Source organism: Staurois parvus, unplaced genomic scaffold (genome assembly GCF_062004578.1).
Source record: "Staurois parvus isolate SC_StPar_1 unplaced genomic scaffold, SC_StPar_1.0 ptg000109l, whole genome shotgun sequence".
Classification (NCBI taxonomy): domain Eukaryota; kingdom Metazoa; phylum Chordata; class Amphibia; order Anura; family Ranidae; genus Staurois; species Staurois parvus.
In genome coordinates, this window is record NW_028317905.1 from 1,208,100 (window position 1) to 1,220,922 (window position 12,823).

A 12,823-nucleotide genomic window follows, 5' to 3' on the forward strand; every position below is an offset into this window, starting at 1 on the left:
ATCTCTTAAAAAAGCCCCAGTGGCAGGAAGCATGAAAGACTAAGGTGTTACTAAACCCCGGACCCTCATTTCCTATATCTCTGGCCTCCCCGGACCCCTGCATTCGCTATATCTCTGGCCTCCCCGGACCCCCGCATTCGCTATATCTCCTGAGCAGGGCCCTAGAACCCCTCGTGTATTGTATTGTTACTGTATTGTCTCATGTTCTGTCCCCCACTATAATGTACAGCGCTGAGCAAACCTTTTGGCGCTATATAAATACTGTATAATAATAATCCATCTGCTTGCCTCTAAGTCCAATCAGACTGGACATAGATCATGTTGAAAGAACCCTAGGACAGGAAGTGTGTTACTGGCAGGGGAAAAAAACAGAAAACTAAAACAGCCACCACATCTAAGGATTGGTAAGCTGCAATATGACATTTTTATTCTACATATTCTATATGTTTACATGGGTTTCCCTCATCTTCAAGTAGAGGTAAAGGTAAAACTTATTTTTTCTGTATTTGAATAGGGTGTGTTTGTTTTTTTTTTTTTTTTTGGCGATCTGTGTCCCATTGGGGATATTTCCCTTCACTTCCTGTCCAATAGCCTAAACAGGAAGTGAGGAATCCCTGGTTGTCACCAGAACTAGTGTTCCCATTGGAAGATTCACTTTTAATGCTGTTCTGGTGACAACCCAAAATCTGTGCATTTTCTTTCACTTTCAAAGATTAAACAGATGGGGTGAATCTGCCTAATGGGGCACAGACAGCAATACAAATCAGAGAGGGGTAATGATCCCTGTCCATTCTGTCCAGAACTACAAAAAAGGTTTTGCCTCTTATTTTAGAACAATCTGGGTCACCATTCATGTAGAACTAAGAGGCTTTTTTGTGAAAATGCCGGTTGCCTGGCTGTCGTGTGTAAATATGAGGGTTTAGGTGGTTCTGGTTCAGTGGCTTAGAAGTACTCGGGCATCAGGCCCAGCCAGGTAATTAGGATTTTATTTTTTAAAGGAGCCCAACGATGGCGGCTCCAATGTCTCCCATGAGAGGTGAACTTTTGTTGCGTTCTGTATCTTGTGGGACAATCCTGAAGGAAGGCAAAGTTTGCCCCTGAATGTTGAAACGATGGTGACTCCAAAATATGACCACGTTGGGCAGGGAGGCTATGGAGGAGATATACTAAAAATGGTGCACCCAGAATCTGGTGCAGCTCTGCGTGGTAGCCAATCGGCTTTTAGCTTCAGCTTGTGTTTGTAAGCTTTGACAAAACCTGGAAGCTGATTGGTTTCTATGCAGAGCTGCACCAGATTTAGTAAATAACCCCCTATATATTATTTCCCCAAATGCAGGCTGAGGTGTCCTGTATCCACATGTATTGAGGGGTGGTCATGAGTTCAGGGGTCATTCTACATTCCTGCAGAACATACTACATTCCTGCAGAACCTACAAGTTGTGGTTTGCTTTCTGATTTTGTTATTCCTCTTCTTCCTCTTCAGGTTGATCTTCAGCTGCCATGAAAATAACCTGATTGACCCTGTTTTTATAGAAATTGCCCCCACATTACCCTTCTCTTGTTTGCCTTGGGGCAGATGGATGAGACGGCTCCTGCAAGTATGGTGACCACCAGGAATGCTCCTTCACCACCACTACCTCCATGTCCACCCCCACTTCCACCTGGTGGACCTCCTACACAGCCACCACCTCCTACAACATCTACTGGAGACTCCCACCCTCCACCACCACCACCACCTCTGGTTAGATTTTTGTTACCTCCACCTCCCCCGCCACCCGTGCGAGGCTCCTTAGTTCCTGTGTCCATCAGCAATACGTCAGTTTCCACCACTCCACCTGCCCCGCTACGTTTTGGAGACCAACGTAGACCCAAACTGCGCAACTTCAACTGGGATGCTCTGCCCACGGAGCGAGTGATGGGAGGACGCAACCTCTGGACCTGTGGTCCTCAAGGGACGAGCCTACAGATAGATGTCACACACATGGAGCAGTTGTTTGGGCAGAGGGAGGAGCCGCGCAAACTGAGGGGGCAACGAAGCTTCAAAGCACGGCCAATCCAAGGGGAGACTGAAACAGAGGTGAGATGTGGAAGAATATAGGAAATGTTACATTTGTAGATGTAAAATTTATTTAATTTGATTTAAACTGGGACTTTAAAATTCCCTCTGGGATCCAGAGGGTGATCTATTTGTGGTAACCAAAGATCTATATAGAGGAACCAGGATCTCCTTCCTCCTGCTAGTGACCCCTCTAGTGATATAGATCTATATAGAGGAACTAGGACCTCCTTCCTCCTGCTGGTGACCCCTCTAGTGATATAAAGATCTATATAGAGGAACTAGGACCTCCTTCCTCCTGCTGGTGACCCTTCTAGTGATCTAAACATCTATATAGAGGAACTAGGACCTCCTTCCTCTCTGTCCATGATGGCCTAGTCTCTCAAAGTAAGTTGAATGATATGAGTTGTCTGCGAGGACAGCACCAGCTACATTATATTTTGTTCTAGGGGTTTTTATTTTTGCTTTAACCCCTTTATGGCTGATGACCATGACACCGGAGTATTGGAGACTGTACTGTCTGGAGCATGCTCAACCGCTTTCACTACATTGGCTGTAAAGCATCACAAGAAAATGCCAGATTTATGTGATGATCTGGCATGGTATGTGGAAAGCAGACTGAATTTTTAAAAGCCTTACTTCACCCATGTTTGTATTTTTTGGATACGTCTCCACAGGGGCGGACTGACAACTCACGGGGCCCCCGGGCAATAGGGGATAATGGGGCCCCTGTGTCCTTGCCCAAACTCAAAAAAGCCTTTGAAAAAGGTACCAGGGGCATCTCATGGGCCCTCCTACTGAACCCGGGCCCTCGGGCAATGCCCGAGTTTCCAAATGGTCAGTCCGCCCCTGCGTCTCCAAGTCTAATGGCTTCATCACTGACCCCAGTTAACGGGGGAAAAAAGGAGGGATGGAAGTGTGTCTTTCTTTCAATATTGCCTCAAAAAAGACATTTTTGGGCACAACCCATCATGCTCTGTGCTTTAACCCTAGCCAGCAGACTCTCAACATCTAAAAATGAAAAAGAATGGGGGTAATGTATAACCAGGGCAATAATCAACAATATACCCCATCAGCAGCAATAGATTCCCCCAGCAACAATACGACCCCAGCAGCAATGGATCTCCCACCACAAATGACCACCTCCGCAACAATAGAACCCCAGCAGCAATAATGGATCAGCCAGCATCAATAGACCTTTCCCTCAACAGTAGGCCCAACAGGACTTCTATTGTATGTTAGCAACTATTTATTTTATTTTTATTTTATTTTTTTCATTTTAAAAGAAGGGGAAAAAAAATTCAAAAACCGTATGCAATTAATAGTATTTCCCCCCATAGTAAAAATAAGTCAGGTGTAGACCTGACAACTCAGAATATGCTGCACAAACTGCCAGTGGCAAAAATTTATAATGTATAACAGTTGTTGCATTTCAATTCCAGCCACTTTGAGATTGAATTATTAAAGGGGAATGTCTGAGGCCCTGAAGTGCGTTGGATCTATTTTCAATTGATCATTTATTAAACATCATTTTGGACTCTCAGACCATTGGTGTGGTGCTCCTACTGCTTCCTGTATAGTTGGATGTTTTGGGTGTATTTTTTTAGTATTTGCAAACAGCTTAACTGAAGAAAATTGACTTGACTGAGATGGCCCCAGACAACACTGGACATGAGTAGCAGAAGATCTGTGATTGACTCCTCCAGCATGTCACATGGTACAAGGCTGTTGTGAATCGTCTTGTATCATGTGACCTCTGTGATCGTTCACGGATTTCAGACGTAGTAAGCAATGATGTCACAAGTGACATCTTGTTTACTACTATTCATGTGATCACTGATTGGCCAATCGGTGATCACATGATCGGGACCTCGTACAGAGGTCCCGTACAGCGATCAGTGTTCCCACCCTCATCGGCATCGCTCCCGTCCAGCTGTTTATCGACATGGACCGGATGGGAAGTGGTTAAGCATGTAAATGTTCAAGACAATCAAAAATATGCTGATCAGTTGTTCTCCTGGTTCAGTCATCACTGATGCAGATTATGGTTTGTAAATAGGGTTGCCACCTCATCCCTTTAAATCCGAACACATATTTAATTACACAGGTTCTGTGGCTGATTAAGGTGGTAATTAAACTCTGTGCTTTATCTGCATTAAATTAGCCCCAGAACCTGTGTAATTAATGTGTTTGGTTTTAAAGGGATGAGGTGGCAACTCTATTTGTAACAGATGATGGCTAAGAAAGGCAGGCATATCCAACTGGTTGGCTCTACGAAGATGCTCTCCCTAGAGCTGAAAGTGTGTTAGCAAAGACTTAATTTTTTTTTTTTTGTAAATTGCAAACCTGTCATACTTCCCTGTTTTCTGCAGTGGTTTTGCACAAAGCAGCCCAGATCCTCCTCTTCTTGGGTCCCCCCCAGCTGGCACTCCTGGCTGCTGATGGGTGCCCCCACAGCAAGCAGCTTGCTATTGGGACACCCGCTGCTCCGTGTCCATTCATATATGGAGCTGGGGCTTGGCCTACCCCCTCTTTTCTCATTGGGTCCCTGGCTGTGATTGGAGTCCATGGCTCCCGGTGCTGTCTCAGCCAATGAGGTGAGGGAGTACTGGAATTGTCGAGACTCCAGTGCACCTCGCTGGATCAAGAGGGGACTTGGGTGAGTATTGGGGGGGGCTGGGGGGATGCTGCACAAAAAAGGTTTTACTACCTTCATGCCTTGAATGCATGAAGGTAAAAAACCTTGAGCCTTTACAACCACTTTAACACCGGAATCTATCATTAGCGTGAGCATGGCCTCTCCAGTGGCGTCCCGAGGCAGGTATGGGGGGTGTGCGCCACACCGGGTGACACCAACCCTAGGGACGCCCCTGGTCCTCTCACAATACTTCTGTGGCGTGCCTTTTGATTCCTAATTAGACATGTGCAGTTCGTTTTGTAATGGAATTTTTGTTTTTTTGGAGATTTTGGATGTATCTGAATTTCAGAATTACAACATATTTTTAAACAAATCCAAAATAACTAAACAAAATTTCTTCCACTATTCGAATTGAATCTGAAAAACTAATTTGAAACCTAAACATATTGACTATGACTGATTTTTCTTCAAATTCGAATGTTGAAAAAAAATAGAATATAGCCATCGTCTGAAATTTTAAAAGAATAGCATAAAATCGAATGGAAAGTAAAGAAGAAGAAAAGAATATAGAAAATAAAGGAAAAGAACAGGGAAAAATTTAATAGATTAGACCTGTCGTCCAAAATTAAAATTTTGATAAGAATAGAGAAAAACAGAATAGAAAATTAATTGACTTGAATGAATAGAATATAACCATATTTTGAATAGAATAGAACCAGCTATTCACAATGAACTTGGATCAATTCAATATTTTTTAATCCATTGGAAAAATTCAAATCAAATAAAAAGAATAAACAAAATTAATTTTGTTACAAATGCAACAAAATGAAATTCGTAACTTAAATTGATCCGAAACAAAACTTTTTTTTTTTTGTTTTGTTTTGTTTTGCAAATGTCTATAACTAATGCATGGCACAGCTCCACATTGCTTCCTAGCAAACAGTAACTTGTAGGGATATTGATGGTGGCTTTATCCATTCTAATGGGGTTCTTTGCAGTGCTAAAGGTGTGTTTGTATTTGCAGATGACTTTACTGGATTCCAAGAGAAATATGAACCTGGGGATCTTCTTGAAACAGTTCAAGAGGTGAGATTTACCTTTTTACAGCTCTTTAAGCCTTTCTAAGCCCTTGATTTGCCTTGGTTCTCCTCCGAGACCTTTTTAAACCCAAAATATCTCTTTATAGGCCAGTACATGTGATGATAGAAGATATTCGGAGAGGAGTTGGATCAAACTTTGGAGCTGAGAAATTGGGTGAGCTTCAGAGACTTCTTCCGGAGAAAGATGAGGTAATCCTTTGCCTGTTCTATGTGTAAAGGGTAGCTGGGTTATATTGTGTGTGTGTGTGTGTGTCTTCTAAGGCAGTACAGCCAGCCCTCCTGTACAGAGTCCAGGCCCCATCAGTTCAAAAGGGGGGCCCAGGTAACAGGAATGCAGGCTGTACTGCCTTGTGAATCTTGTGGATCCTCGTGCAGCACTGCCAACTTACTCCCTCTGGCTGCATTGCAGGGAGATCCGTTGCCTGGTATCTGTGCCCCCTTCCACCTCTTGTGTGGTCCCCCTCTCCTGCTGGTAACTGCTGACAGCACACAGGGGGATTATTTAAGAATGGAAAACGGGGGGGCCAGTAAATATCATTTAAACTGTTTTTTTTTTTTTTTTTTTTTCCCTTTTTTTGAATGAATGCAGTGAGCAATTGCTACTGATCGCTTCTGTGTCTATTCACTGAAGCATAGTAAGCTGTGTTTACTGTGCTTCAGTTTGTGAATGTACAGGGAGCCTCAGCTGAGGCTGCAGAGAAAAGCACTGGTGAATCTCTGTCCTCAGTCTCTTTCTCTGTCTCAAATGAGAGACATCAGGGGTCTGTTTAGACCCCTGACATTTCACCAAAGCCCCCCCCCCCCCAACAGGCCAGTTAACAAAAAAATGTAAAAGTTTATATATTTAAAAATAATCAAGGCCTTGTTCACTTGTGCTTTGCTCTTAAAGATCAGTCTGCATTTGGATCTCGGAGAGCATCTGACAGTAGGAGATAGAGAATATCTCTTATCTATTTATTATTATATATATAATATTATTTATTTTTTTTTAATTCTGTGTGTTTTTTTGTTTTCCCAACCAGATGAAGAGGCTGCGGGCCTTTAAAGGAGATCGAAGTCGCTTGTCTGATCCTGAGCTGTTCATGGTGATGCTGATGGAGGTTCCCAGGTGAGATATTTGTGATCTCTAACTGCAGCAGCTTGAGAACCCCTTCAAATGTAATAACAAAATGGATCAGGAATCATCCAAAGACACATCACCTTCCAATTGGGATCTCCAAACATGAGTTTGGATATTTTTGACTGCATCATCTCCTGTCTACTAAAACGGAGCATCCTTTGTGTTCGACAGATTTTCACTATTTTGCACTGGCTGCCTGTACCTAGTAGCGGGGCAGACTTTTCTTTTGGGCACTGGGGCACATTCCTAGCTATCTGGAAGACTTAATCTCAAGTAGAGGCTTTAAAAGTGGAAACTTAGCAAACATAACTCCTTCTGGGTGGTCAGAAAGCACCAGGCTGAAAACACTGAGTCAGATGGCTCTATGCAGTAAGGAGCTTAGTGGAGGGTTTGCTTTGATTTGTAGAGTAGCAACTGACAATGGGCCCTACAAACACCAGGCCATGCCAGGCCAACTTATGATTAACATACACTATATTGCCAAAAGTATTGGTCTCCTGCCTTTACACGCACATGAACTCTAATAGCATCTCAGTCTTAGTCCGTAGGGTTAGAGTTGGCCCCGCCCTTTGCAGCTATAACAGCTTCAACTCTTCTGAGAAGGCCGTCCACAAGGTTTAGGAGTGTGTTTGTTTATAGGAATAGTTATAGTCTGGCTGCCTTTTTTTTTTTAAAAGAAATCTACCAAGCCAACCCCCCCACCACCAAATTTTACACTTGGCACAATGCAGACCAGCAAGTACCGTTCTCCTGGCAACTGCCAAACCCAGACACTTCCAGCGGATTGCAAGACCGAGAATCGTGATTTGTCACTCCAGAGAACGCATCTCCACTGCTCTAGAGTCCAGTGGCGGAGTGCTTTACACCAAGGCATCCGACGGTTTGCATTGCACTTGGTGATGTAAGGCTTGGATGCAGCTGCTCAGCCATGGAAACCCATTCCATGAAGCTCTCTACGCACTGTTGTTGTGCTAATCTGAAGGCCACACCAAGTTTGGAGGTCTTTAGCTATTGACTCTGCAGACAGTTGGTGACTTTTGCGCACTGTATGCGCTGACCCTGCTTTGTCATTTTACGTGGCCTATCGCTTCATGGCTGAGTTGCCGTTATTCCCAGGCGTTTCCGCTTTGTTATAATACCACTAACAGTTGAGCGTGGAATATTTAGTAGCCAGGAAATGTCACGGATGGACTTATTGCACAGGTGGCCACCTATGACGGGACCACGCTTGGAATCACTGAGGTCCTGAGAGCGACCCATTCTTTCACAGATGTTTGTAGAAGCAGTCTGCATGCCTAGGGGCTTGATTTTTTTTTTTTTTTTTTTCTTTTTACACCTGTGTCCATGGAGGTGATTGGAACACCTGAATCCAATGATTTGGAGGGCTGGACCAAAACTTTTGGCAATATAGTGTATATCCTTCCAACGAGCTCCCCTCTGGGTAATGTTCGAGATGAACTTCTTGGACACTAGATGGTATTCTGTATCAAAACCCATGTGCCTTTAAATTGTGATCAGGTCAGGTTGTCATTTTTTTTGCTTCCTTTCCAATCTTTATCGGCTCCCCTAACCACACTGGGAAAATCTGCCACAGTGGTGCACTCCACACTGCAGGCTGCCTTTTTTTCAAAGGTTCAGGTAGAACAACTGAGACAGGATTACTCTCTTCTTCCTTGACACTATTTCTAGATTTTGTAGGCCTAGCCCCTTTTTATATGGGGATTATTATTTCCAACACCTTTGGTATAGGACTGTAATTGTATTGGTTGCTGTCTTGTGGAAACTGTCCAAGGCCAAACATCCGAGGTTCCTTCCATTCTGAATCAAATTTCGGATTACATTTGTTGCTATTGTAATTCAGAAATTTGGACATCTGAAAAAACAAAAATTTTAAGGAATCTGAAATGACGAGAACAAAATATCCAAACTAACGAATTATACGAATTTGAAAACTAAATCGAATTTGAAAACCAATTCGAAAAGTAAACCTTTAGAATATAGCAGTCTTCTGAAAATTTTAATTTTGAAAAGAATAGGATGGAAAATAAAAGAATGGAACAGCAAATAATATTGCGGTGTTCCAAAATTCAAATTTTGAGAAGAATACAGCAAAATAGAATATCATAGAATCAAATATAACTGTCTTCTACTCTATTCTGTTTGAAATTCAAATTTCAGAACAGAAAATAACAGAATTGGGGGGGGGGGGGGGTGAATGGAACATAGCTGTCTTCCAAAATTCTAATTTTGAATCGAATAGAGCCAGCTATTCTTCACAATGAATTTTGGATTTGATTCAATATTTTCAATTTGAATTCTATTGGGAAAATCTAATCTGGTAAAAAAAAAACAATTTGAGGGGATATATACGGTATATTATATATTTATTACATTCTTTCTCTCTCTATCTCATTCGACACATGTCTACCAAGACAGAGGCTGGAACATGACGCTTTTCAGATAAAATGTTTGTGGACATCTGGCCATCACACCTACATGAGCTTGTTGGACTTCCTGTTCTGCAACAGTTTTATATTAATATGAAGTTATTCATGGAAACCTGCTGGCTGCCACAAGGTTGTAAGTGTAGTTTTAGGTCTTTTCTTTAGGGTAGTATTAACACACCTGATCGCAAAGGGGGTTTACAAATGATCGCAAATGTTTGACTGTGAAGCAGCCATGGCATATATGGTCCCAAGCCTAATGTTCACTTTGACCCTTGTACCTGTCTTGCTGACCTCCTTTGAGCTGAATGAACATGCTCTGTGATCCATTATAAAATTCAGACCATCGTCATGGTTTGTGTTCTTCCATTGCAGCTATTCGCAGCGCCTGCAGGTCATGATACTGAAGGAGGAATTTTTCCCACAGCTCAACTCTTTGAAGCAGTCGGTAGAAATCCAGACTGCAGCAGCAACTGGTGAGTGGATGGTGTTCCTCATAATGTATGGTAATAGAGGTGACCTTAGAAGGCAGTAAAATTGTTGCTATGGATTCAATGAGCATAAACACTCTAGCCTAGATATTGCAGTCCCACCTGCACGTATTCCAGTGAGTTCTTTCCATGTGGAATAACCGTTCCATTTTATTTATCTTTATCTTATCCCCAGCTTCATCTAATTGTATATTTGTGTCTTCAGAGCTTCTGCAGTGTGAGGAACTTCACACCATCATCCATCTGGTGCTGAAAGCCGGGAACTACATGAACGCTGTGAGTTGTTTAATATTTACTTGTCTCCAATGTTGGAGAGCAAACATTTTGGGAGGGTGGGGAGTCACTGACCAGGGTATTTGGGCAGCCACCAGGCAGGGTGAGGGGAAGAAGCAGTCACTAGGGGAGGATTGGGTGTGGAGTTGGGGATCGGAGGAAGGGAATTCACTGGATAGTGGGGAAGCATTGGTGGGTAGGAGGGCAGTCACCATGGAGGGTCAATGAAGGGAAAAGAATAGTCATTGGGGAAAGGTGGGTATAGGGAGGCCACTGAGGAGGGAATGGTGGTGGGGAAAGGGCAGTTCTGGTGGATGGTTTACCTTCAAAAGTTCTTCTTGTGCTACACTTGTTTTCTCTCAGTGGAATGCACTTTGGGGAGACCTCTTTGTGAAGTTGAAAATCCTACTTCATATATCCCCTCCCCGATTCCCTACAGGTTTACCTATTTTGTGAAGCTCCTCTGAGCAGTTTCTTGGCTAGTTTTTCTGTGGGTTTTTTTAGGGTTTTAAGGGTAAAGTAAGTCAAATATAACTTGTTGAACTTCCGTAACAAACATAAATTTTAAAATGGTTTGTAAATTATATTAATGCTGAACTCCAGCAAATGGTGAAATACAGTTAGGTTCATATATATTTGAAAACTTTAGTTTTTTTGTCAGGTACTTACCAAAACCTATTCAAGTATAGTTCTATAATGGATAGGGGCTGAAAGTGCACACTCTCAGGTTTAACTTGAGGATATGTACATCCAAATTGGAGGAAGGGTTTAGGAATCCCAGCTCTTAAGAGTTGCCAACCCCCCCCCCCCCCCCTTTTTTTTTTTTTTCTTTTTTTTTTTCAAGGGACCAAGAGTAATTGGACAATTGAATAAAAGCTGTTTTGTGGCCAGGTGTGGGCTGCTCCTTCGTTATTTCTTTATCAGTTAAGCAGGTAAAAGCTCTGGAGTTGATTCTAAGTGTGGTATTTGCATTTGGAATCTTTTGCTGTGAACCTACACCATGCGTCTATGAAGCCATCCATGCAAATGAAACAGGCCATTGTAAGGTTTCAAAAACTAAAAAAAGCCATCAGAGAAATGGCAGCAACATTAGGAGTGACCAAATAAACAGTTTGGTACATTCTGAGGAATGAACGCACTGGTGAGCTCAGCAACATAAAAAGGCATAAGACAATAGTGTTGGACAGGGGCGGACTGACCATTTGGAAACTCGGGCACTGCCCGGGTCAGTAGGGAGCCCCATGAGATGCCCCTGGTACACTTTTTTTTTTTTTAGGCTTTTTTGAGTTTGGGCAAGGACACAGGGGCCCCATGATCCCCTATTGCCCGGGGGCCCCATGAGTTGTCAGTCTGCCCCTGGTGTTGGATGATCACAGGATCCTCTCTATGGTAAAGAAAAACCTATTCCCAACATTCAGACAAGTGAAAGATACTCTCCTGGAGGTCAAAGTCTACAATCAAGAGAAGACTTCACGAGAGCAAATATAGAGGGTGCACCACAAGGTGCAAACCATTCATAAGCCTGAAGAATAGAAAAGCCAGATTAGACTTTGCCAAAAAACATCTAAAAAAGCCAGACCAGTTCTGGAAAAACATTCTTTGGACGGATGAAACTAAGAATAATCTGTACCAGAATGACGGGAATAAAAAAATGTGAAGAAGGCTTGGAACAGCTCATGATACAAAGCACACAGCGTCATCTGTAAAACATGGTGGAGGCAGTGTGATGGCATGGGCATGCATGGCTTCCAGTGGCACTGGGTCATTGGTGTTTATTGATGATGTGACAGAAGCAGCTGGATGAATTCTGCAGTGTTTAGAGATACTGTCAGCTCAGATTCAGCCAAATGCAGCAAAGTTGATTGGATGGCACCTCACAATACAGATGGATAATGATCCAATACACACTGCAAAAGCAACCCAGGAGCGTTTGAAGGAAAAAAAGTGGAATATTCTGCAATGGCCGAGTCAATCACCTGATCTCAACTCAATTGAGCATGCATTTCACTTGCTGAAGGCAAAACTAAAGGCAGAAAGACCCACAAACAAAGAACCAAACACAGCTGCAGTTAGTCTGGCAAAGCATCAGAAAGGGGAGAGCCCAGTCTTTGGTAATGTCCATGGGTTCCAGACTTCAGGCAGTCATTGCCAGTAAAGGATTCTCAATAAAATATTAAAAATTAATACTTTATTTATGATTTATATTTGTCCAATTACATTTTGAGCCCCTCAAAATGGAGGGACTGTGGTATAAAATTTTTTGCCGTTCCTAAAATTGTGTACTTGATATTTATGTTCAACCCCTTTGAATTAAAGCTGAAAGTCTGCACTTCAAATTAATTTGGATTGTTTCATTCTGGTGGCATACAGAGCCAAAAGTATGAAAATTGTGCCTGTGTCCAAATATATATGGAGCTAACTGTACACATTAGGTGACTGGTCTTCTGTGCCGGAGAAGTTGTACTTCTTTCCAACCACTTTTTTTTTTTAATTTGTATACACCTTTTTCCAGGCAGCAGGGCAGAGAGGGTGACACCACATTCTTAGAGTTGAAGAATAGAGGTGTCCTCTTTTTGTCTGTTGACTGGACACTGGACTGGACAATGGAGGAGTGGGTCACACATAAATCTTTAATCTGCTCTCCCCTCTAGACAGCAAGTTTTCTAGAGTCTTTAGGGTGCTGTTCCGCCCAGAGTCCCCA

General features: G+C 42.7%; 1 protein-coding gene across 1 annotated transcript in view; it reads left to right on the top strand.

Annotated features, from left to right (window-relative positions):
• LOC149467470 (FH2 domain-containing protein 1-like) overlaps positions 1 to 12,823 on the top strand; it is a 66,873-nt gene that overhangs the window by 46,261 nt on the left and 7,789 nt on the right. The window contains exons 2-7 of the mRNA XM_089671633.1: positions 1,484 to 2,077; positions 5,719 to 5,780; positions 5,881 to 5,983; positions 6,817 to 6,902; positions 9,734 to 9,834; positions 10,055 to 10,125. Coding sequence (XP_089527759.1) covers positions 1,577 to 2,077; positions 5,719 to 5,780; positions 5,881 to 5,983; positions 6,817 to 6,902; positions 9,734 to 9,834; positions 10,055 to 10,125 — 924 coding nt within the window. The 5' untranslated portion in view covers positions 1,484 to 1,576. The remainder of the gene's footprint in view (positions 1 to 1,483; positions 2,078 to 5,718; positions 5,781 to 5,880; positions 5,984 to 6,816; positions 6,903 to 9,733; positions 9,835 to 10,054; positions 10,126 to 12,823) is intronic.